Genomic DNA, 26,145 nt, shown 5'->3' with positions numbered 1-26,145 from the left:
GTCTATTATAAAATTTAATTCCACGGTATTATACACTGTTTTGAATTTTTGACTTGTTTCTTCAGTTTAGATGTAAACACTGTATGAATTTGGTTCTGTGGTCTCAGATTGTGCTGTTTGTGGTGTACAGATTAAGAATTTTTCTTATATCTATTTTGCACACAAACACACACACACACACACACACACACACACACACACACACACACACACACATACACACACACACACACACACACCAATGTTCTACAAGCTGTGTGTTATTAAAAAAATGTTTCAGTTCTACTTTGAAATTATGAACTTATTTCATTTTCTCAATGTTGAAAATTCCTTACAGCATAGGGCCTAATAGATACACTACAATGAGTCAAGGCTGCAACAATCTCTAAGCCTTAGTATATAACAGTTACGTGGGCAGTAGAAACCTCCATCATAAAACGATATGAACTGGATAGATTGCTGCTCACCACAGATATGAGGCTTTTTTGTGGTAGTAGTAGTAGTAGTAGCAGCAGCAGCAGCAGCAGTGTCTCTGTGCCCACAGACAACTACAATTACTGTGTGTGTGTGTGTGTGTGTGTGTGTGTGTGTAGTCTAGTTGTAAATGTGCCTGGCTGCTGCTCAGTGCCTCCTCTATGTAGTGAGTAGCAATTTGTCCAATTCACAACATTTAGTTTTATAATTCAGAATTTCTGTATGTTTTTCCCATCTCCAGTGTTCATCCAACAACGTGCTTTGAAATTTTGTGTATGGGACTTTGGCAGCAAAGCACACTCAGTTTCATGCTGCTTTCAACTTTACTTCTCTTGTTGCTAAAGCTCATCCATACTGTTTTTTTTATTTATGACCAAATTGTCATTGATTGTCTTGGATACTTTTGCTGTAAATAATACTCAGTGCATCTTTTTGTAGGAATGCTTGTTTCATTGGCGAACTACACTGCAGGAATAAGAGGGATCTAACATGGAAACCGGGGCACTTACCCCTGGTTAATATTTATTTTTACCATAATCTTAAAGATGTTTCTCCCCTTCATGGCACTTTGCACCCTATGTTGTCTGCCAGAGAGAGAGAACTTGAACCAAATGTAGGCCAGTCCCCAGACCCTATGACAGTGTAGTTCCATAAGCACCAAGTTGCAACTGATTAGACAACTTCAATAAATCTATGAATATCTCACAACTTAATTCATTCCTATCTGAAGCAGTTGGGACCACTCTCATGAATTTGGAGACTGCTATTCCTGATGATCTGTTCTTCTTAAACCCATTCTGAGTACTAGTCAATATTTTATTTTTATTTAGAAAATAAGCAAGTCTTTCATGCATTACTACATCTATATTCTGCAAACCACTGTCAGGTGCATGGCAGAGGGTATGTCCCATTCTACTAGTTATTATGGTTTCTTCTTGTCCCATCTACGTATGGAGTGCAGGAAGAGAGATTGTATGAATGCCTCTATGTTCACAATAATGATTAAAATCTTACCCTTATGATCCCTAAGTGAGTGATACGGAGGGGTTGTGGTATATTGTTAGAGTAATCATTTAAAGTTGATTCTTGAAACTTTGTCAACAGACTTTTCAGGATAGTTTACGTCTATCTTAGAGTCTTCCAGTTCATTTTCTTCGTTATATCTGTGACACTCTCCCACGGGTTAAACAAACCTGTTACCATTCATGGTGCCCTTCTCTGTGTATGTTTAATATGCCCTGTTAGTCCTATCTGATATGGGTCCCATTCACTTGAGCAATATTCTAGAACCAGTCACACAAGTGATTTGTAAGTGATCTCCTTTGTAGATTGATTGCACTTCCTCTGTTTTCTACCAATAAGCTGAAGTTTACCACCTGCTTTGCACTTGAACTGAAGCTTTGTGGTCATTCCACTTCATATTGCTACAAAGTGTTACATCCAGGTGTATGTTTAAATTGGCCAATTCCAACAGTGACTCATTGATATTCTAGTCATAGGATACTAATTTTTTTGTTTTGTGAATTGCGAAATTTTACATTTCTGAACATTTAAAGTAAGTTGCCAATCTCTGCACCACTTCAAAATCTTATCAAGGTCTGACTGAATATTTACGTAGCTTCTTTCAGACAGTACTTCATTATACATTACTGCATCATCTGCAAAAAGCCTGATTTTACTGTTAATATTGTCTGCAAGGTCATTAATGTACAACATGAACAGCAAGGGTCCCAACACACTTTGCTGGGGCACACTCGAAGTTACTTCTACATCTAAGGATCTCTCCCCATCCAAGATAACTTGCTGCGTGCTCCCTACCAAATAGTCCTCAATCCAGTCACAAATTTCACTTGATACCTCATATGATTGAGCTTTTGACAGTAAGCATAGATGGGGTACTGAGTAAAAAGCTTTTTGTAAATCAAGAAATACAACATCTAACTGATTGCCTTGGCCCAAAGCTTTCAGTGTGTCAGGTGAGAAAAGTGCAAGTTGGGTTTCACATGATCAATGTTTTCAAACTCCATGCTAGTTGGCATTGAGGCGATCATTCTGTTTAAGATACCTCTTTCGATTATCTCAGAAAAACCTTTCAATCGTGATGGTGATCCAATCGTTAATGAGTACATGCATCAGTGTTAATTTTATTTTCTCTTTTGTTTTGTCTATCTGTAGGATCATTTAATATTAGCACATAGGCAAAAGTCAACTGATTGGACTAGATGTATATGTCATGCAACAAATGCAGCCTGAAAAAGGTGATTTAATTTAGCAATTACAGTAATAGCTATAACTGTAATATGAATACATGAATAGAGATGTTGACTGGAATTGAGTAACTGGTAGCATAAAGAAAGGATGGAAAAATGCTTTTGCTTTTGGATAAGGTCATCCTTCATATATATATATATATATATATATATATATATATATGATGATGTAACTTACCAAACGAAAGTGTTGGTATGTTGATAGACACACAAACACACACACAAAATTCAAGCTTTCACAACCAACAGTTGCTTCATCAGGAAAGAGAGAAGGAGAGGGAAAGATGAAAGGATGTGGGTTTTAAGGGAGAGGGTAAGGAGTCATTCCAATCCCGGGAGTGGAAAGACCTACCTTAGGGGCAAAAAAGGACAGGTATACACTCGCGCAAACACATATCCATCTGCACATATACAGACACAAGCAGACATATATAAAGGCTTTTCTGGGGCACACTCAAAGTTACTTCTACATCTAAGGATCTCTCTCCATCCCATATAACATGCTGCATGCTCCTTACCAAAAAGTCCTCCATTGGCCTTTACATATGTCTGCTTGTGTCTGTATATGTGCGGATGGATATGTGCTTGCACGAGTGTACACCTGTCCTTTTTTTCCCCCTAAGGTAACTCTTTCCACTCCCAGGATTGGAATGACTTCTTACCCTCTCTCTTAAAACCTACATCCTTCCGTCTTTCCATCTCCTTCCTTCTTTCCTGGTGAAGCAACCATTGGTTGCGAAAGCTTGAATTTTGTGTGTGTGTTTGTGTTTGTTTGTGTGTCTATCAACATACCAACGCTTTCGTTTGGTAAGTTACATCATCTTTGTTTTTAGATATATTTTTCCCACGTGGAATGTTTCCCACTAAGAAGCTGTAACTTACCAAACAAAAGTGTTGGTATGTTGATAGAGATGGTAAAAACAATAAAAAACACACACACAAATTTCAAGCTTTTGCAACCCAAGGTTGCTTCGTCAGGAAAGAGAGAAAGGGAGGGAAAGACAAAAGGATGTGGGTTTTAAGGGAGAGGGTAAGGAGTCATTCCAATCCCGGGAGTGGAAAGACTTACCTTGGGGGGGGGGGGGGGGTGAAGGACAGGTATACACCCACACGCATGCACACACACACACACACACACACACACACACACACACACACACACACACACACACACACACACACACATTACAATTTTTGCAGGTGGAAATAGACCAGATTATGGTGAAAGTCATTTATAAAATTAAAGATTGAGTTTTCCCTTTCAGCACACAATTTGTCTAGCTATTACAGGTACAAGTGAAAGGGTGAGTAGAGGACAATGAAACAATCCTAATAAACATATATCCAGAAACCAGTGGTTTCTCTGATACAAGCACAAGTCGTGCCAATCTTACAACACTCACAGTGTCTAAGGCTACATATATGCTGCAGCTCACAGCAGAAGTATGTATATACAGTACATGCATGATGGGATACCAGCATACTTTCAGGTGGCCCTTCAGGAATACGCAGCATGAATCTTTGACAACAAACAGTGTATCAGTTGTGGCTTGCCAGTACTATTGCCTCCCAAGTTCCCTGCCTTAATTTGATTCTTTTTGTTTGGCAGTATTTAAAAGCTCTGGTGCAGTCCAACCATATTGATAGTGTTGATGAACTCTGGAGACACATTATGGATCATAGTAACTACATTTGGCCCACACCTGGCAATTTGAACATGTATTGCTACAGATGACGTAGTGTGCTGAGATTTGCCTTCACACGGATGATAGTCACGTGGAGCACTTGTTGTAATGTACCGGTATTTGTCCAAAAGTGCATAATTGCAATTTGGCTCCTTGAGAACTCTTATAAGGTGTTCATATGCTGAATTATAGTATGTTATATGTAGAAAACATTGGTTTCTGGACCTATGTTTATTGGGATTATATGCTTATTTCATTACTCCTTACTCACTCCTTTGTCTTGTACCTATGTTAGTCTAACATACTGTTTATAAAAGCAGTGTTAGATGATTACAAATGTGAATTCAAGCTACATGTGTTAATATCAAGTCATTATTATTCATTCAAAACTAAATATCACTTCCATTCTGTATTTTATCCATGCAATTTTCACTATGTACTTGACAAACTTCTGCTATGAATGTAGAATCGTCTTGTTAGAAGACAATAGCTATTATTCAGAATTTTACTTCCACAGGTTTACGTTTTCTGAAGTTTAGCCAGAAAGACTACCATGCTATGGCAGCACCTGAGATGCCTCCATGTGATTATCAGCCAAAGAAGTACACAGTGAGTATGGACTGTGATCAATGCACAACAATTATCATAACTGTAAGAAATGTGCTGCTTGATTGTATCTTCAACCTCTATTGCTTTTGGGAGCAGAAAGTCTGAAGCATATCAGACATGAGCAACAGAAAATGGAGATTCACAAGTTTCTTTGTGAATCCACAACAAAATACACAGGACACCATTTGCAGATTAAATATGCTGTTAGGAGTTATTAAGCTGTTGGGACATGATTCAGATATAGAGTGTTACGTGTGTTGTTCAAATATTACAGTAAGAAAGTACTGTATTATGTAATACAGCTCATAATCAAAAAAACATAGGCCAGAAGCTGGCTGATTTCGAACAGTTCATGTAAAATTTGAGCTTCCTGCATTGTATTTGTTCACAATAATATAATCTAATACTTGCCATACTTTTTCATAACCACCATATATTTCTGATAGAACAGAGAGCAGCTGTCACAATAGAAGATGGTTGAATTTATGCATCAATAGTGAGTACCTATTAATGTCACTAAGTAACAATGACATTGTGTACAGGAAAATATTGACATTGTGTACAGGAAAATATTGACATTGTGTACAGGAAAATATTTTCATAAGAAATATGACAAAAGCCTTTGAGAGACTAGAGAGGTAGCAACTATACTAATACTCTGATTTTCAGTGCAGTTCACTCATTGTTTATTTGCATTTATTATAAATGGAAAAAAACCACTTCCAGTTGTTAAAAGAAGTGGAAATCACAGTTTACATTGATAAACTCAATCTTTTATTGCAGTTTGCTTGTTTGGTGAAAGTCTGTGCATTAATTTTATGCTATGATTTGACTTTAAACAAATAACCAGTGACTGGAGCTATGAAACAGTAAAATACTCGATTTGTAATTGTACAGGTAACAACTGACCAAATAAAACATCCACTCATAAAATAGATGAGTATGAAGGCAAAATTTCACTTCAAAAATATTAATTATTTTCAGCATTCATATCACAATATCGTGGTTCTTGCAGAAGGAGTTGAGTTTTGGAGCAGGAAAATATGTAAATTCTTTGTTACTTATCTGGTGGAATCATGGAATCAGAGGTGCTGAAGACTGTTAGACGTATTTAAATAGTGGTTATGTTCACAGCAGAAGTCCTGAAGTGATTCTTTGGGTTTCTTCATGTACTTATATCATTGTGAGGATTTTGCTTAATGAAAAGCCTTGAAACAACTCATTTTCTTTTCTTCCTTTGTTGACACAAGCTGAACCCAATTAGCTCTCCTACAGACTGACTCACTCCATACTTTCTCATTCTGGTTCTCTGCACTTGCAGCAGGGATCCCCTTTATAACTTCAACATTTCTGGCTGCTTACAGCATTCTTATAGTTAGAAAAGCTGTACAAAATTATTTAATCATGACCTTACACCCAGCAGAAAACACACAATTTTCATAATGAGTATCATAAAAAGAGACTCAAGTGTTAAATATTACATCATGAGTAACAATTAATATTACAATATATATTTTTTAATTGGAATTAAATTGATATTTCACTGCAATAGAGGCAATTCCATTGATTGACACTAATTGTTCTATGCAAAATGTACGATCCCATGCTGTATTAAGAACTGGTAATTAACACGTGTACTTTGTGAAAAACTGTCTTTTTATAAGGCTTGAACAAACACTCTGTAACTGTTTCTGTTGTATAAGTTGTCTTTGCTTAGTGTAAGTTGAAATACAAGACATGGTCGTAAATATATAACAATGTAATAAAATTTCAGTCAATAGGTGAACCTCTATTTGTTACCTTACACCAGACACATAAACAAAACTGAAAACGTAACAATATTATGAAAAGGATAATTGTTGCACACCTTATAGCGGAGATGCTGAGTCACAGATAAGCACAAAAAAAAGCCTGTCAGATTGGCATCAGCCACTAGAGGCTGTGATCATGTATGTGTAAGTTGTGTTTGCGTGGTGTGCATGTGCGTATGTGTTGTTTTTGATGAAGGCCTTGTTAGTCGAAAGCTTATTGTGTGAAAGCCTTTTTGCTAAGCTTATCTGTGACTCAGCATCTCTGCTATATGGTGAGTAGCAACTATCCTTTTCATAATATTGTTACATTCCATCCTGGAGTTTCTATTGTTTGAGAACTTAACAAGCTTTCTGACGAATCCTTTCTCAAGCTAGAGTATGTACACACACACACACACACACACACACACACACACACACACACACACACACACCAGTACAGCTACAGTGAGCTAGTTGAGGACAGTATGTCAGTAATTCAATTCTGGGGTGAGGGGTTGTCAGTTGGAGTGAGGGAATGGTGAAAGGAGACAGCACAACCCCTTGTCCCAGTCAACTTGCAAACTGCAGACCCTGCTCTGAGTATTCATCCAGCACAATGTGCCTGTATGCACAGGTGTGTGTATGTGTGTGTGTGTGTGTGTGTGTGTGTGTGTGTGTAATTTAACATAGGTATTTCATTTTTACTGAGTAATATGTCGTCATGCAAGATGTTTTTTTTATGTGTCTATGGCATATGCATTGTTCCAAAGCACTACAAATTTTATATTTTATTTCACATTTTTGTATAAAAATACCTACTGATCAAGATTAAAATAAGCAATGGAAGATCCAGAAGGATAGTTGTTACTCACCATATAGTGGAAACAGTGAGTCACAAATAGGTACAACAAAAAGACTGTCAGAAAGTGATCTTTTGGCCAACAAGGCCTTTGTAAAAAATAAACAGCATAAACACACACACACACACACACACACACACACACACACACACACACACACACACACAAATGACCACAGTCTCTGGCTGCTGAGACCAAACTGTGAGCAGCAGTGCACATTGGGAGAGGTATCTGAGTGGTGGGGATAAGGAAGCAGCAAGGGGGAAGAGGGGGAGGGATAGCAGGGTAGGGGTCTAGGACGGTAAAGTGCTGTTCGTGGGAGCATACATGGATGAGATGGAGAGAGAGTAGGGTAGCTAGGTGCAGGAGGGAGGTCAGACAGAGGTTGGGGGGGTAGTGGGAAAGGAGAGAAGTAAAAAGACAGAGTGTGTGTTGATGGAATAGAGAACTGTGTAGTGCTTGAATGGGAACAGGGAAGGGGCTAGATGGGTAAGGACATTGGCTAATGAAGATTGAGGTTACGGAAATGTAGAGTATATGATAGTAAGAGTTCCCACCTGTGCAATTTAGAAAAAGTGGTGTTTGGTAGGAAGGATCCAGATGGCACAGGTTGTGAAGTAGTCATTGAAGTGAAGAATGTCATGTTGGTTAGCATGCACTGCAAATGGATGATCTGGCTGTTTCTTGGGCACAGTTTGTCAGTGGCATTCATGTGGACAAACAGCTTTTTGGTTGTCTTGCCCACATAGAACGCAGCACAGTGGTTGCATCTTAGCTTGTAGATCATATGACTGGTTTCATAGGTAACCATGGCTTTGATGGTGTAGGTGATATTTGTGATTGGACTGGAGTAGGTGATGGTGGGAGGATGTATGGGACAGGTCTTGTATCTAGATCTATTACAGGGACATGAGCCATGAGGCAAGAGGTTTGGAGCTGGGGCTGTGTAGGGATTGACAAGGATATTTTGTTGGTTTGGTGGGTGGTGGAATACCACTGTGGGATGAGTGGAAGGACAGTGGGTAGGACATTCCTTATTTCAAGGAGCAATGAGAGGTAGTCAAAACCCTGGTGGAGAATGTAATTCAGTTGCTCCAGTCCTGGGTGGTACTGAGTCACGGCAAATGCTCCTCTGTGGTTGAATGGTGGGACTTGGGGGATGCTGGGTGACTGGAAAGATAAGGCACAGGAGATGTGTTTTTGTACAAGATTGAGGGGAGAGGTTAATTACAATCTATGATGGCCTCAGTCAGCGGCCTGTGTATTTTGAGAGGGATTGCTTGTCACTACAGATGCAACAGGCATGGTTGTCTAGGCTGTATTGAAGGGACTTCTTGGTGTGGAAGGGGTGGCAGCTGTCAAAATGGAGGTATTACTGGTAGTTGGTAGGTGTGATATGGACAGAGGTACTGCTGTAGCTGTCAAAACCATCTCCTGCCCTACTCAACCCAACAGGCCATCTTCCTCAGTGTTGACCTCTACCTCAAAGACGGTTAAATCAGTATCTCTGTCCATATCAGACCTAGCAACCACCAGCAATACCTGCACTTTGGCAGCACCCACCAATTCCATACCAAGAAGTCCCTTCCGTACAGCATAGCAACCCATGCCCCTCACATCTATAGTGACGAGCAGTCCCTCTCGACATACACTGAGGGTCTCACTGAGGCCTTCACAGACCATAATTACCCTCCCAATTTTGTACAAAAAGCACATCTCATGTGCCTTATTATTTCATAAATTTCTGCAGCTTTTTTGTTGAGATTTATGCAGAATTCGGTCCCCCATTGTTGTTTGAAAGTATCCATGATGACATGTTCTCAAAATAAGAGTGCACTAAATCAGTGATCCCAAAACCACTGATGTTCAGAGCAGACTGACCTAGGGCATGCTGTGAAGTTAAGGGTCACCACCCACCTAACTTAAATGGCCTGAATTTGGTGCAACCTGTTGGGGTGTGGCGGAAAAGCAGATTTAATGACTTTTGGGACACACCTTGTATACTTTTCAAAAGCAGCATCTGAATATGTCTCACAACCTGACTCAAAGCTTCAATCTGCCAGCACCTGTCTGCTACAGAGGCGCTTGTTCGTACCTTGCTGGACTACCTTTCTTGGGAGGAGGAACATAGTGATGTAGTGACTTAGCCAGTGCATAGAAGCTGTTCCCAATATGAATCATTCACCCTGCTGTGGCGTGTGTCCTGCAGAAATACTTGTCTCAGATGGCTCACTTGTTACGAGCATTGCCCATAAAACAGAGGTCAGGCATCAGTTCTGATAATGTCAACAGTTTTAGTCAGCCAAGATATTTCATTACATCATACATTCTGCTGCAAAGTGAATGGTAAATTCTGCCATCTTTTTCTGTATTAAATTATAATAAATGTAATCATACTTGAAACAAAATTATGTTCACTTAATTAAGTGTTGTTTTACATTATAGGTTTGTTGTAACAGGGACTACATTATGACAAGATTCAAGAAATACGAGAAGATCACCTGGTTCCATGCATTGTATCCTACTATAAAAAGCCTCTGTTAATCCATGATGGATATATGCAGTGGCTCTTTGATCACACCGGCAAACGATATCTTGATATGTTTGGAGGAGTTGTAACTGTTAGTGTTGGACACTGTCACCCGTAAGTAGCTTATAATGTCTGTTTTACATAACAATTATATTTCTAATCAAAGAGAAGTCCACTTATCAGTTGATGTAACAGGAGCCACTGTATTAGAGCTGACATGTACACAGAGTTGGGCAGAATCTGTTACTTTCAGAATTCTGTAAAACTTGTTACACACAGACATATTCTAACACCAACAAATGAAATATGTAATTGACAGTTATGGATGCTTTACAAACAAAACACTAATTTTAGTTAGGTTTGGTAATAGCTTATCTATTTTTAAACATCACTCCTGAATTTTGTTATTACATTTTTTTATTTGTAAAGAAATTCAGGTTTAGTGTAGAAACAAAGATAAAAGAAGGTTTTCAGATTTGTAAAAGATTTTCACTGTGGCCACAGGTGTGAGCATTTGGGCATTTGCATAGTTGTGCGTGTGTGTGTGTGTGTGTGTGCACGCGCGTGCATAAGAGTGTGTGCACTTTTGCTAGGGAAAGAGCAAGAGTTCGAAAGCTAGTGTAAATTCTGTATTCTCTTGTCTGTTTCTGTATTTCACACAAGTCAGCTTTGGGCAAGTGATTGCCTTTATTTTACCTATTATTCCACCTAGGAACTACCATTATTGTTAGACAGTGGTTTAGTGATTTTTGATTCTGTTGATAGGTTGCCTTTCTGTATACTTTGATGACACTGAGGAAGAAGTTCGGGTCGGTTACATCAAACAGCACACCCATTTTGCAGTAGTTCATTTATTCACCTTTTTACACAAGCAAAGCTTACAAAGAACTGACATGGCGGAACTGTTCAAAGATAATCTTAGCTTAGTTCAAAGCCGATACTCAGATCGATGCTGGTGTTGACCTCATCAGGGCCACATAGACCCCCCCCCCCCCTCTCAGTAATGAGTACTCTTGAGAGGTTGGTGGTGGGTGGGGGGCTACTATGGCATCGGCAGGGATGGTCGAGAGCCGGACCGTGGTCAGCTTGACAGCGTTGTCGGTGAGCTGTGTGGGTAGATGTCGTGAAGGAAGGTTCGGCCACTGAACCTGGAAGTTGTTGAAGCGAGCCGGACGTCGTACTGGGCGTGCTGGTCGTGTGGCGACAGGTAGGCCGGTGGCTTGTGGGTACAACGGAGCGACGACGACGATATCTCTGGTGGGCGTGGTGAACACACAAAGCATGTCCAGGTCGACATCGGGCGAGAGGGGAACACATTTCACCAGGTGGCAGGGAATGGCGGAGGCTGTGTCATGAGCACTGGATGAAGGGAAACATGCAACGAACACTGTATCATCGCATAGTATTATTGAGATGTAGTGGATTATGTCCGGGTGGACAGATACAAACACCTTGAGCGAGGGCACCTTCAAGATGGGGGGGGGGGGGGGGCGTGAGAGACCTCGGCAGGGCAAGGCAGGCAACAGTGGATATGTCGAAAAGACCGGCGAAGGGCCTGGCGGCAAGGGCGTGATCATAGGTAAGTACAACGTGGGGAGCATATGGTTACTCAACGGAGTATGTGAGACCAGAGTTGGGGGCGAGCTGGAAGTCACTCAATTGAATGTGTAAGTCCGATGTGGAGGGAGTAGTGGGAGCGTCGTGAGCCACAACAGTGAGTGGTGTCGTTGTGGCCTGAGGGGGGGATAGGAGGAGGCTCGACATGAGCAGGCTTAAGTCTGTTGAGAGAGACTGTGACAGCTGAATCTTTCATCTGGATATCATAGGTGTTGGCTGAGCGCCAGAGAACTTGGTACGGGCCGATATATGGAGGTTGGAGGGGAGCACGGACAGTGTCCTCATAGAGTGTGACATACTCGCAGTTGTCCAGAGATTTCGGGATGTGACCCTTAGGGCAGGAATGGCTGGCACGCGGAGGGATGTGGAGGTTGATGAAGTGGTGTCTGACGCAGTCCATGAAGGAAAGTAAGTCAGACTGAGGGAGAGAAGCAGAAAGGCTCATGAGTTCACCAGGGGGAACAATGTTCTGGCAGTATACGAACTCAGATATTGTGCCTTTGAGATCTTCCTTATAGATCACATGAATGCCGAGTAGCACAAGGGGAAGGGCCTCCGTCCATAGAGAGTCGTGGCATTGAAGAGCTGCCTAGAAAGTGCGGTGCTAGCACTCAACTAGCCCATTACTTTGCAGGTGATATGCTGTGTTATCGAAGCGCCGGATACCGCAAATGATACAGGGCCAACTCAAATTGTCTGCCCTGGTCAGTCGTGATGATAGCTGGACATCCGAAATGCAATACCCATGACTCGACGAAAGTTCGAGCAACAGTTTCTGCCATAATATTGGGGAGAGGGCAGCCTCGACCCAGCGAGTTGTTCAGTTGATAGACGAGAGAACATATCGAAAGCCATTAGAGGGGGGGGGGGGGGGGGGGGTGAGGCTGACAACGTCAATATGAATATGCTGGAAACACTTGTGTACTTTTCAGTGTTGGCATGCGACGCAGGAGTGTGGCCATTGCTGGCAGTACTTGTTGACATTTCTCCACATAAAGCGCTCCGCTACAAGGCAGGCGGACGCACAAACACCGGGGTGGGCTAAATTATGCAATGCGTTGAAGACAGGTCGATGGAGTGTGGTTGGGATGAGGGGGCGTAACGTGCCCGTACTGTCGTCGCACCAGATCTCACCATAAATGTCAGGGAAGGTAGTGCGGACAAAGTGTAGTGAAGAAGTAGAGTTTGAAATCAGGTTTTGTGTGTCCTCGTTGGCGGGTACAAGGTTAGGCAGTTCAGAGAGGTCTAATAGCGAATGGACGGCGTCGACTCATGGAAGGAAATCAGCAACTATATTGTCAGCACCCTTCATGTGTCAGACATCGGAGGTGAACTGAGATATGAAGTCCATGTATCTAAGGAGGCGGGTCAGCTGGCGGGTTTGAAATGGCCGCAGTCAGGGGTTTGTGGTCTGTTAAAACATAGAAAGAGCGTCCCTCAACATCAGTCTTAAAATGCTTGATCACTTCGTAGACCACGAGCAACTCCCTGTTAACCGCAGAATATTTCCGTTCTGCATTGGTAAGCTTGCGCAAGAAGAACTGCAGAGGCGATGTCTGGCCGTCGATTGTCTGGCTAAGGACAGCGCCGATGGCACTATCGCTAGCGTCTGTGGTGATGAAAAGCTGCGCATTGGGATGAGGATGCACGATGGTGCAGGCCTCGGCATGAAGATTTTTGAGGGCAGTGAAAGAGTCAGTCATAGCAGGGGTCCATGAAATGGTCCGAGATTCAGAAGTTTTGGTGCCTGCCAAAGCGTCCGTCAGCGGAGCCAGAATCTCCAGAGCCCGAGGTAGATGTTGGTGATAATAATCAACCATCCTCAAAAAGCGCCAGAGCTCTTTGAATGACAAAGGTCTGGGTAGGTTTAGTATTGTTTGTACTTTCTCAGGGGATGGTGTAATGCCATCGGCAGAGACCTGAAAACCAAGAAAAGTGACAGCGGGTTGATGTAGCTGCAATTTGTCCTGGTTGCTCTAGATGCCTGCTGCTGTGAGAGTTTTTATAACAGTTTGCACATGTTGAAAGTTGTCCTCAGTGGAGGAACTGAACACAAGATAAGCAAAGCAGAATTTTAGTCCGAATAGCACTTCGTTGACCGAAGGGCATGAATCGAAACTGAAATAACCTGATCGGGGCGGTGATTGCTGTCTTCTCAATGTCTTCAGGTGCCATGGGGATCTGGTGGTAGGCCAGTTTGCAATCAATAACAGTGAACGTGGTCACACCTGCGAGGGAACTGGTAAAGTCGGCAATGTTGGGTATGGGGTAGGTTTCCATAATTGTATGTGCGTTTATTCAATGTTAGTCCCCGCACATGCGCCAGGACCCATCGTTCTTGGGTGTCATATGAATGGGCGTAGACCAGCTGCTGGCAGAGGGTTCGATGACACTGGAGCTTAGTACTTCAGAAATCTGTTTTATAAGGTCAGAGAGGCGCTTGGGACAAAGTCGACACTGTTTACTGGAGATTGGGGAATTCCTTTGCTGCATTGGTGAGATTGAGCTGTGTTTTGTGGAGCCGGAGGGAGAGCTCGAAGTTCTCCTTGCATAGGCAAGCCACGTGTTCAAGCTCGACAAGGCACTTGTGCATCATTTCTTGTAATGTCATCGACAGAGACAAGCATCTATGGATGAGATGAGCCTGAACCAATGTGTCACAGGGGGAGGGGGAGGGGGGGGGGGGGAGAGGGAAGTGAGTCTTGGACGGATGGTGTACACGGTGTTTTGCACTAGGTCCAGTGAAAGTTTGTGGTGTGTTGCAAGAAGTCAATGCCTAGTATAGGTTTGTCAATCACGCACACTAAAAATGTCCACTCGAGTTTGCAGTTTGCGGAGAGTGAGACGACGTGTGAAGTTGAACCCGAGTATTGTAGTTAACTTGAATTCACGGCTTGCAGTGAAGTATGATGAGGGCGGATGTTCGACGACAGTAAGGACATGGGCAGCAGTGAAACATTGATGCCTGTGTCCACTAGGAAAATGTATCCCAATGAAATGTCTTTAATTTAAAGTCACCCACAATTAACCGGTCGTTCCCAGATGGAATGGAGCACTGGGGGGGTGCCTGCCATGTTGTGCGCAGGAGGCAGAACCCAAACCTACCTGCGATTGGGGTTTGGGAAGTAGCAGGGTGGTCTGCAGTTCTATGCCACTACACCAAACCATGTGTGGAAGTAACAGTATGGGTAGTGCGGTTGCATTTCCTGTGGAAAGTTCATTGCCAGTGGCGGTGACAGAGGTTCGGTGGCCGCAGCAGGTTCGGTTGCAGGAGGGGGCGTGACCATGGGCGGAGCCGGTGATGTCCCAGTTGCTTGTTTACTGCCTCCTGGAGCGAGCGGAATGGTTGGCACAGTATGGCCCTGGCCGCGTCTGGCCACAGGGCGATGAGCCTGAACCTGAGACTTGTCAGGTAGGCAGTGTCCAGCAAAGTGGAGCAGTGATGCATAGTTTAGCTTGTCAGCAATTGTCATTGTTTGCTCAACAGGTTCATGAGACCTTTGAGCCAGAGCAAAGCTGATGTGAGGAGATGTAGTTTATATGACCAGATGGCAAGGAGAGCTGTGTCAGAGAATAGATCGGCGTTGACCAGGGCACGTAGCTGTCTCCAGAGCTGGGAAGGTTTGTCGTTGCCTAGTTGCTCGAGGTGGAGCACTTGCTGTATTGCTGCCTCAGTTGAGCGTGCAAGCCGATGTAGAACTGTCTCTAGAGTGTACCAGGTAGGTGAGTCCGGGGCGTCGACCAGGTCAGCAATCAAGTCCTCATGGTCATGCAGGTGTGTGATGAGGCACAGAAAACTGGTTGACTCATCAAGTTTGTAATGGTCGAACACTTAGTCTGCAATGTTGAACCAGGTTGTAGCTCTTGTCAGGATTAAATGGTGGCAGTGTCGGAAAGCATTGTAGAATGTTCAGAAGAACAGGTTGAGTTGAGTTCATTGGGGCACTGCCTAAAACGAGCTATTGTTGCTGTAGTATTCCAGGAGAGTGTGCTTCCAGGGGATGTGGCAACGATGGCTGTTTGGGAGGAAGCGTGAAGGTGACACATTATGGTTGAGCGTGATCCGTCATGATGCGGAAGGCTGACGTGGGTGAGACACCATAATGTGTTGATGGTGGTCGTGGAAGCTCAACACGTTGCGGGTGTGTTCGGATTGACACATCGCAGAAGACCGATGCGGATGAGGCACCAAGATGTGCTGAGAACAGGAGCGGATCTTCGACTGGAGCCGGCACGAGGGCGACAGGTGAGAAAAGGTTAAAGGTTTGAGAACGCGTGTTAATCCATAGAAAGCTCGATGTATGATCAGAGCTGGGGCCACCTGTGTTGCAGGAAGGCTGTGGAGGTGCGGGCTGTCCAGAAGCAGAGTGTGGGAAATGATATCAAACATGAGACGGAATGTGTGAAAGTTCACTGTTGACACTCACTCCACTCAAAATGTTGTGCGGATAAGGTGAATGTCGTGGCACAAAACACTGAGGTGTAGCAGTGGGATGGGGGTGGAGGTCAGGCACAGATAACAAGTTATTGTTCCTGTTGCAGGCCGAGGTATCAAAGTAGGAAGGCAAGTGTGATGCTGAACTGAGGGAGGCGCAGGCGTGGTTGGATGCTGAGTAGGTTGACCTGTGAATGAAGCAGTTCTGGCCATGTGGCAGGTATCCATGTGGTACTGCATGGATTACGCCATGGCAAATCGTTATCCTGGCGGTGGTAGGTTGTCCAACGAAGCATTTGCAGAAATCGGCATTGGTCCCGCACTGCACGGAGATCCGCAAGAGGTAACTGCACCGTCAATGAGGGAGGCCATTTGTGGTGGGAACAAAGGTGTTTGATAACCGGAGTCATGCACACTCCTAACCTCACTTGTTGTTGCAGGCTCAAAAACGTCCCGCGAAATGGGTGTAATCATCGAGTGAGAGGCATCGTGTTGCAGTCCTGGTGGGTGTACATCGTCCACAACATGATGCATGTCGAACACAAAATACGGCGTTAGGTGTTGGGCCAAAGTCATTGTTCGAATGCTGTATCGATGTAATACACGTGAAAATAACTGATGCGAAGGTCGCGGACACAGTAAAATGGCAAAAATGGAAGATGTTACAACTCGGGGTCACCAGTGAGGAGGAAGTTCAGGTCGGTTACACCAAACAACACTCCCATTTTGCAGTAGTTCGTTTATTCACCTCTTTACACAAGCAAAGCTTACAAAGAACTGACATGATGGAACTGTTCAAAGAAAATCTTAGCTTAGTTCAAAGATGATACTCAGATCCGTGCTGGTGTTGATCTCATCGGCGCCACAACACTTTGAAATATATTAATTTGCTACTCACCATACAAAGGAGGCATTATTATTAAACTATTGCACAAAGTCTGCATCTAAATAGATACTCCACAAGTCACCACATGGTGTGTGTCGGAGGGTACTAGTAGTAATTTCCTTTCCAGTTCCACTCACAAATAGAGAGAGGGAAAAACGACTGCCTACATGCCTCCATATGAGCCCAAATTTCTCATTGTATGTTGGTGGCATTAGAATTATTCAGTGTTCAGCCTCAAAAGCCAGTTCTGTAAATTTTCTTAGTAGTATTTCTTGAAAACAAGGTCACCTTCCCTCTAGGGATTCCCAACTGAGTTCCCAAAACATCCTAGTAACACTTACATGTTACTCGAACCTAACAGTAACTAATCTAGCATCCCACCTCTGAATTGCTTTGATGTCTTCCTTCAATTCGGCCTGGTATGGATACCAAACACTTGAGCAGTACTCAAGAATAGGTCACACCAGTGTCCTCTATGCAGCCTCCTTTGCAGGTGAACCACTCTTTCCTAAAATACTCCTAATAAACTGAAATCAATCTATGATCTTCCCTGCCACAGTTCTCACATGCTCATTCCATTTTGTATTGCTTTGCAACATTATCCCCAGATATTTAAATGACTTGACTGTATCAGGGAGGACACTGGTAATACTGTAACCAAACAAGTTTCTTCCTACTCACCCACGTTAACCTACATTTTTCCCCATTTAGAGCTAGCTGCCATTCATCATGCCAACTAGAAATTTTGTCTAAGTCATCTTGTTTCTTCCAATAGTCACTCAACTTCAACACCTTATCATACACCACAGCATCAGCAAACAACCACAGTTTGCTGCCCACCCTGTCTGCCAAATCATTAATGTTTATAGAGAACAGCTGTCAAAGTTGTATACCTGCCCATGAGTGTCTGCAGGGGTGTGGTGGCGAAGTATAAGGGGCTGTTAGGTGCAGCATCAGGAGGCTGTGCTGGGGGCAGAAGAAGAAGAAGAAGAAGAAGAAGAAGAAGAAGAAGATGCAGATGATGCTGTGGTGTATCGAGAGGTTGCAACAATGGAAAATTGTACTGAAATGCAGGAGGATCTGCAGCGAATTGACGCATGGTGCACGGAATGGCAATTGAATCTCAATGTAGCGAAGTGTAATGTGATGCGAATACATAGAAAGATAGGTCCCTTATCATTTAGCTACAAAATAGCAGGTCAGCAACTGGAAGCAGTTAATTCCATAAATTATCTGGGAGTACGCATTAGGAGTGATTTAAAATGGAATGATCATGTAAAGTTGATCGTCGGTAAAGCAGATGCCAGACTGAGATTCATTGGAAGAATCCTAAGGAAATGCAATCCGACAACAAAGGAAGTAGGTTACAGTACGCTTGTTCGCCCAATGCTTGAATACTGCTCAGCAGTGTGGGATCCGCACCAGGTAGGGTTGATAGAAGAGATAGAGAAGATCCAATGGAGAGCAGCGCGCTTCGTTACAGGATCATTTAGTAATTGCGAAAGCGTTACGGAGATGATAGATAAACTCCAGTGGAAGACTCTGCAGGAGAGACGCTCAGTAGCTCGGTACGGGCTTTTGTTGAAGTTTCGAGAACATACCTTCACCGAAGAGTCAAGCAGTATATTGCTCCCTCCTACGTATATCTCGCGAAGAGACCATGAGGATAAAATCAGAGAGATTAGAGCCCACACAGAAGCATACCGACAATCCTTCTTTCCACGTACAATACGAGACTGGAATAGAAGGGAGAACCGATAGAGGTACTCAGGGTACCCTCCGCCACACACCGTCAGGTGGCTTGCGGAGTACGGATGTAGATGTAGATGTAGATGATGATGATGATGAGAGAAGCAGAGGACTACCATGCCTGTGTGCTGCAGGGATAAAAGATGTGTGTGTACTGTAATGGGAGTAAGGAAGGGTTGCGAACTATCAGCTTAATAAGTCACAGCTGCAAAATACTTACGCGAATTCTTTACAGACGAATGGAAAAACTGGTAGATGCGGACTTCGGGGAGGATCAGTTTGGATTCCGTAGAAATGTTGGAACACGTGAGGCAATACTGACCTTACGACTTATCTTAGAAGAAAGATTAAGAAAAGGCAAACCTACATTTCTAGCATTTGTAGACTTAGAGAAAGCTTTTGACAATGTTGACTGGAATACTCTCTTTCAAATTCTAAAGCTGGCAGGGCTAAAATACAGGGAGCGAAAGGCTATTTACAATTTGTACAGAAACCAGATGGCAGTCATAAGAGTCGAGGGGCATGAAAGGGAAGCAGTGGTTGGGAAAGGAGTGAGACAGGGTTGTAGCCTCTCCCCGATGTTATCCAATCTGTATATTGAGCGAGCAGTAAAGGAAACAAAAGAAAAATTTGGAGTAGGTATTAAAATTCATGGAGAAGAAGTAAAAACTTTGAGATTCGCCGATGTCATTGTAATTCTGTCAGAGACGGCAAAGGACTTGGAAGAGCAGTTGAATGGAATGGACAGTGTCTTGAAAGGAGGATATAAGATGAACATCAACAAAAGCAAAACGGGGATAATGGAATGTAGTCAAATTAAATCGGGTGATGCTGAGGGAATTAGATTAGGAAATGAGACACTTAAAGTAGTAAAGGAGTTTTGCTATTTAGGAAGTAAAATAACTGATGATGGTCGAAGTAGAGAGGATATAAAATGTAGACTGGCAATGGCAAGGAAAGCGTTTCTGAAGAAGACAAATTTGTTAGTATCGAATATAGATTTATGTATCAGGAAGTCGTTTCTGAAAGTATTTGTTTGGAGTGTAGCCATGTACGGAAGTGAAACATGGACGATAACTAGTTTGGACAAGAAGAGAATAGAAGCTTTCAAAATGTGGTGCTACAGAAGAATGCTCAAGATAAGGTGGATAGATCACGTAATTAATGAGGAGGTATTGAATAGGATTAGGGAGAAGAGAAGTTTGTGGCACAACTTGACTAGAAGAAGGGATCGGTTGGTAGGACATGTTTTGAGGCATCAAGGGATAACAAATTTAGTATTGGAGGGCAGTGTGGAGGGTAAAAATCGTAGACGGAGACCAAGAGATGAATACACTAATCAGATTCAGAAGGATGTAGGTTGCAGTAGGTACTGGGAGATGAAGCAGCTTGCACAGGATAGAGTAGCATGGAGAGTTGCATCAAACCAGTCTCAGGACTGAAGACAACAACAACGGGATATGTTGCAGAGAGAGTTCCCATTTACACAATTCAGAAATGCTAGTGCCAATGGAAAAATTGGATTGTGAAGCAGTTGAAGTCACAAATTCTGTTGGGTAGCATGCTCCACAACTGGTTGGTCCAGCTGTCACATGGCCAGTTTGGCAGTTGCCATTCATAATACTTGTTAGCGATCATTTTTTGAGTTATCAGTCTTCTGACTGGCTTGATGTAGCCCACCATGTATTCCTTTCCTGCATCAACCTCTTCATCTCAGAATAGTGCTTGTAGCCTATCTCCTCGATTGTTTGCTGGATGTATTTCAGTCTCTGCCTTCTTATACAGGTTTTACCCTCTGCGGCTCCCTCTGGTACCATGGAAGTTATTCTCTGGTGTTTTAACAGATGTCCTAACATCTTGTTCCCTTTTCTTGTCAGAGCTTTCCATATATCCCTTTCCTTTCTGATACTGTGCAGAACCTCCTTATTCCTTACCATATCAGTCCACATAACTTTCAACATTTGTCTGTAGCACCATATATCAGATGCTTAGATTCTCTTACATGCCAGTTTTCCCACAGTCCATGTTTCACTACCATACAATGCTCTGCTCCAGATGTACATTCTCAGAAATTTCTTTCTCAAATTAAGGCATTTTGATACTAATAGACTTCTGATGGCCAGGAACGCTTCCCCCCCCCCAGTGCTAGTCTGTTTTTGATGTTCTCCTTGCTCTGTCCATCAGGTGTTATTTTTGTGCCTAGGTAGCAGAAGTCATTAACTTCATCTACTTCATGACTATCGATCCTCATAAGTTTCTATCTGTTCTAATTTCTGCTACTTTTTGTTACTTCCATCTTTCTTCAATTTACTCTCAGTCCATATTCTGTACTTACTAGAATGTTCATTCCATTCAGCAGATCTTGTAATTCTTCTTCACTTTCACTCAGGATAGCGATGTCATCAACGAATCTTATCCTTGGTATCCTTTCACATTGAATTTTCATTCCTGAACCTTTCTTTTATTTCCATCATCACTTCTCCAATGTATAGATTGAACAATAGGGGCAAAAGACTACATCCTTGTCTTAAAACACTTTCTAATCCGAGCACTTAATTCTTGGTCTTCCAATCTTATTAATCCCTCTTGGTTCCTGTACAAGTTTTTTATTACCCATCTCCCCCTATACCCCACCACTATTTTCCTCAGAATTTGAACATCATGCACCATTTGATATTGATGAATGCATTTCGAGGTTGACAAATCCTATGAATGTGTCTTGATTTTTCTTTAATCTTGCTTTCATTATCAACTGAAATGTCAGAACTGCCTCCCTGCTGACTGTACCTTTCTTAAGGCCAAAGAGATCATCACGTAACACATCCTCTATATTCTTTTCTGTTCTTCAACAATATTATGAAAAAGAAAGTTGCTACTCACCACATATCAGAGATGCCAAGTCACAGATAAGCACAACAAAAAGACTGTCACAAATAAGCTTTCAGCCAGCAAGGCTTTCATCAAAAATAGACGTATGTGTGTGTGTGTGTGTGTGTGTGTGTGTGTGTGTGTGTGTGTGTGTGTGTGTGTCATCTATTTTTGATGAAGGCCTTGCTCACTGAAAGCTTGTTTGTAATTGTCTTTTTGTTGTGCCTATCTGCAACTTAGCATCTCCGACATAAGGTGAGTAGCAGCTTTCCATTTCATATTATTGCTACATTCCAGCCTGGATTTTCCATTGTTTGGTCTTTTCCATTCTTCTGTACATTATTCTTGTCAGCAACATGGATGCATGAGCTGTTAAGCTGATTGTCAGCTCTTTCAATCTCTGGAATTGTGTGGATGATTTTTTTCTGAAAGTCAGGTGATATATCGCCAGACTCAAGCCTTCCAGTCACCAACATGAATAGTCATTTTGCAACCACTTACCTACGTGGTTTTAAGAATTAAGATGGAATGCTCTTTATCCATTCTGCCTTATTTGCTCTTAAGTTTTCCCCAAGGTCTTTCAAATTCAGATTCTAATACTGAATCCTCTCTCTCTTCCATATCGAATCCTGTTTCTTGCTTTACCACATCTGACAAGTCTTCCCCTTCATAGAGACCTTCAATGTGCTCTTCCTATCTATCCACTTTCTCCTCTGCATTTAACAATGGAATTCCCATTGCACACTTAATGTTACCATTATTGCATTTGAGTTCATCAAAGGCTGTTTTGACTTTTCTATACGCTGGGTCAGTCCTACAAACAATCATTTCTTTTTAGATTTCTTCACATTTTCCAATGCAGCCATTTCGCCTTGTATCTGTGCACTATTTCTGACACTGCATGCCCAGACTAATAGAACATTATCATTTTGTTGGTTACTCAACCTTCCTGTATGAATAGGAAGGTAGGGCAGCAAATGAGTTACAGTGATAGGGTTGTTCGTATCAGAATTGACAGCAAACCAACACTGACAGTGATAGTTCAGGTACACAAGTGGTTGTCTCAAGGTGAAGATGAAGACACACAGAAGCCTATGAGAATATTGAACAGGTAATTCGGTATGTACAGGAAGATGAAAAGCTAATGGTCAGGAGGGACTGGAATATGGGTGTAGGGGAAGGAATAGAAGAAAGGATTGCAAGAGGATATGGACTTGGTACTATGAATGAGAGAGGAGAAAGACTGATTGAGTTCTGCAGTAAAGATGCTACCTCTAGACCACTGTCTATGCTTGATGGTGAAAGACATAACACATGTGGCAGAGATATATGCTACCATGACCCCTCTGTGAAGGATGATATTTCACAATTTGCCGGAGTCCACATTTGGCAAGCTTAAAACCATCAGCACAATTAATTAAATCCTTCTTCATCTGTTTTTAAATATGGTCATGCCCACAAAGAATTCTGCACAGTGTTGCAGCCAAGTTGGTATACCACATGACTGCTTTCACAGGTGGCCCTGCCATTGAGTGTTGTGGCAGGATGTATTGGAGAGAGTTGGAGAGTGGTGTCCAGGTTTTGGGAATTGGGGATGTTAGTGTAGGGGGAGGTGGCATCAACAGTAATGATGACCCAGGTGCCGGGTGGTAAAGGAGCTGTGGAGAGTTGATCTTAACACCAGTATTACTCCAGACTTACAGTCTCATTCCTGGTCACATCAATCAATTATATCCTCAGCCACAATTCAGTCTTACATTGAACACACTCTCCATACAGTTCAAAAATGTTGAACAGAGCATGAGTGTTATACTCATCTGCTACAACAGCATTATAAATCTGCAGTGGCTGAGCATTGTATACAGGCAAGCTATGCTTTGGACTATGAATAATGCCAGATATTAACATCCGTTTCATCCTTGTGGGATTCAGCTTTCGGGTTAGCTGTTGATACAGTTGAAAAAGAATGTAATTAACTGTGTTGATGATTTTAACATTGACAAAATGTGGGATCTAACACTGGCAATTGTTAGATCACATGGACAATGTTACGCCCCAAGTCAACCAGAATTAGTGAAACAGCGACCTTCACAAAGGGGACACAGTAGCATATTTCATCTACATCTACAACTGTACTATGCAAACCCCCATGAGTATATTCCCAGAGTAATTACCCAAAGCCGGCTCTTCAAACTTTGTAAGTATGCTTTCTAGACATAATTTACATCTATCTTCAAGAGTATTCCACTTCATTGTCTTTAGAATCTCTGAAACATTCTCCCACAGATCAAAGCAGCCTGTGGCCGTTCATGCTGCTCTTCTCTGCATATGTTCAATATCTCCTGTTAGTCATACATGGTACAGGTCCCACACACTTGAGCAATATTCTACACTGGGTCACACAAGTGATTTGTAGGCAATTGCCTTTCAGACTGATTGCATTTCCCCAGCATTCTACCAGAACACTAAAGTCGACAACCTAGATTTCCTCATGACTGATCACACCTAGAAAGTGTTACATCCAGGTATGAGTTGGCCGCTTCCAGCAGTGACTCTCTGATATTACAGTCATAGGATACTATGTTGTTTTTTTTTTCATTTTGTGAAGGGCACAATTTTACATTTCTGAACATTTAGAGCAAGTTCCAATCTTTGCACCACTTTGAAATCTTATCAAGGTCTGACTGAATATTTATGCAGCTTCTCTCATATAGTACGCCATTATAGATAACAGCATCATCTGCAAAAAGCCTGGTTCTACTATTAATATTGTCTTCAAGGTCAGTAATATGCAATATGAACAACAACGACAGGTGTACTCTAAGGGCACACCTGAGGTTATTTCTACATTTGACGATGACTCTCCGTCGAAGATAACATACTGTGTTCTCCTTACCAAAAAGTCCTCAGTCCAGTCACAAATTTCACTTGATACCCCATATGATGAAACTTTTCACAATAAGCGTAGATGTGGTACTGGGATTTTTGGAAATCAGTAAATGTGGCATCTACCTGATTTCCATGATCCAAAGCTTTCAGTATGTCATGTGAGAAAGTGCTTGTTGGGTTTCACACGATCAATGTTTTCGGAATCCATCCTGGTTGGCACGGAGGGATTGTTCCAAATGGTGCGGCACAGCATGGCATGGGTAGCAGCCATGAAGACATTGTCTTCCACAACGATGCTACTCCTTCAACAAGATGCTGGAAGTACGGTTGGCATAAGTTTGTTTCTGCTGTAGGATTTTGGTGGAGTACAGTGGAACTTTGTACAGGATTGAATCATTGAATTAGGGTGTGTGACTGAAGGTGAGATCTCAATAAAAGACTGAAATTTCTGTGGGGTTTGAAGTCATAGTGGATAAGTTGACAACTTTCTTCCGAGTTTGGTAGTACATTGGGAGAAATTTTTGCGGGGATGTGGCAGATGGAAGAGGTCTGCAAGGGAGTATTTTGGTGGTAGGAAGACTGGATTTTGCATTCATGTGGAGCAGGACAGGTCTTACTGGATAGTAGTTCTCTGAGGCAGGAATAGGAAGACTGTAGACTGGATAACATTTAGAAGTGGTGGTTGGAGTGCTGTTCCGTTGTTGGATATAATGTAAAAAGTGAAAGATAGGGGATAAGTGAATACAATAATAGAATAAGAGCAGAAAAAGAAAAGATAGGAAGGACTGAGGGCAATGAAAGAACTTATCTCCACTGGTGACTGGATGAACTTTTCATCTTTTGTTATGTTATTATGTTTGTCTGCATTTACATATTTGTGGATCTTTGTTGTGTGTTTGCAGTTGTGTGCTTCAAAGTATTATTTCATAACTTTTTTGACCAAGAAGTTAACTAAATAAATGAAAGATAACTTTCCCTTTTGCAGTACTGTAAATAAAGCAGCCAAAGAGCAGATGGAAACTTTGTGGCATACTACTAATATTTACATGCACCCAAAAGTCCATGAATATGCAGAAAAGTTGACAGCAAAACTTCCAGGAGATCTAAAGGTAAACATTCTAAAATAGTTCCTTGGAAATAATGGATTGACTTTAAGTACAGAAATTTACAAGTATCTGTTCTTCTAAGATAATAATTCTTTTGGAAATAAATAGTAAGTGTGCCTGTGTATGCTGCCACTTCAGGCAAAATATTTACTGCAAATTGTTGGAACATGTAACTAACTGTGATAATATTATTTATTGTATTTTTATTTCTTTATTTATCCTGTGGATCACATATTTTACAAAGTACACATGATACAGGACAAGTCATTTTCCTTAACAAATATGTAGTTTGGAGAAAGAAAAAAAATAGGCAGTGGACTGCCATTTAAAAAAATGTACACAAAATTGTTCATTGATGAATATAGTAACTTCAC

At 42.1% G+C, this 26,145-nt stretch overlaps 1 protein-coding gene across 2 annotated transcripts in view; it reads left to right on the top strand.

Moving 5' to 3' along the window:
• Positions 1-26,145, top strand: part of LOC126354731 (alanine--glyoxylate aminotransferase 2, mitochondrial-like) — a 120,526-nt gene that overhangs the window by 1,564 nt on the left and 92,817 nt on the right. Inside the window, exons 2-4 of one of the 2 annotated variants that reach the window (XM_050004593.1) lie at positions 4,947-5,038; positions 10,151-10,335; positions 25,651-25,774. In XM_050004593.1, the coding sequence (XP_049860550.1) occupies positions 4,947-5,038; positions 10,151-10,335; positions 25,651-25,774 (401 nt within the window). Of the gene's footprint in view, positions 1-4,946; positions 5,039-10,136; positions 10,336-25,650; positions 25,775-26,145 lie in introns of those variants that run through there. The other variant, XM_050004594.1, reaches the window with a different exon arrangement.

Source organism: Schistocerca gregaria, chromosome 3 (assembly GCF_023897955.1).
Source record: "Schistocerca gregaria isolate iqSchGreg1 chromosome 3, iqSchGreg1.2, whole genome shotgun sequence".
In the NCBI taxonomy this organism is placed as follows: Eukaryota; Metazoa; Arthropoda; class Insecta; order Orthoptera; family Acrididae; genus Schistocerca; species Schistocerca gregaria.
The sequence above is the reverse complement of the archived record's forward strand: the minus strand, read 5'-3'. Positions and strand labels throughout refer to the sequence as shown.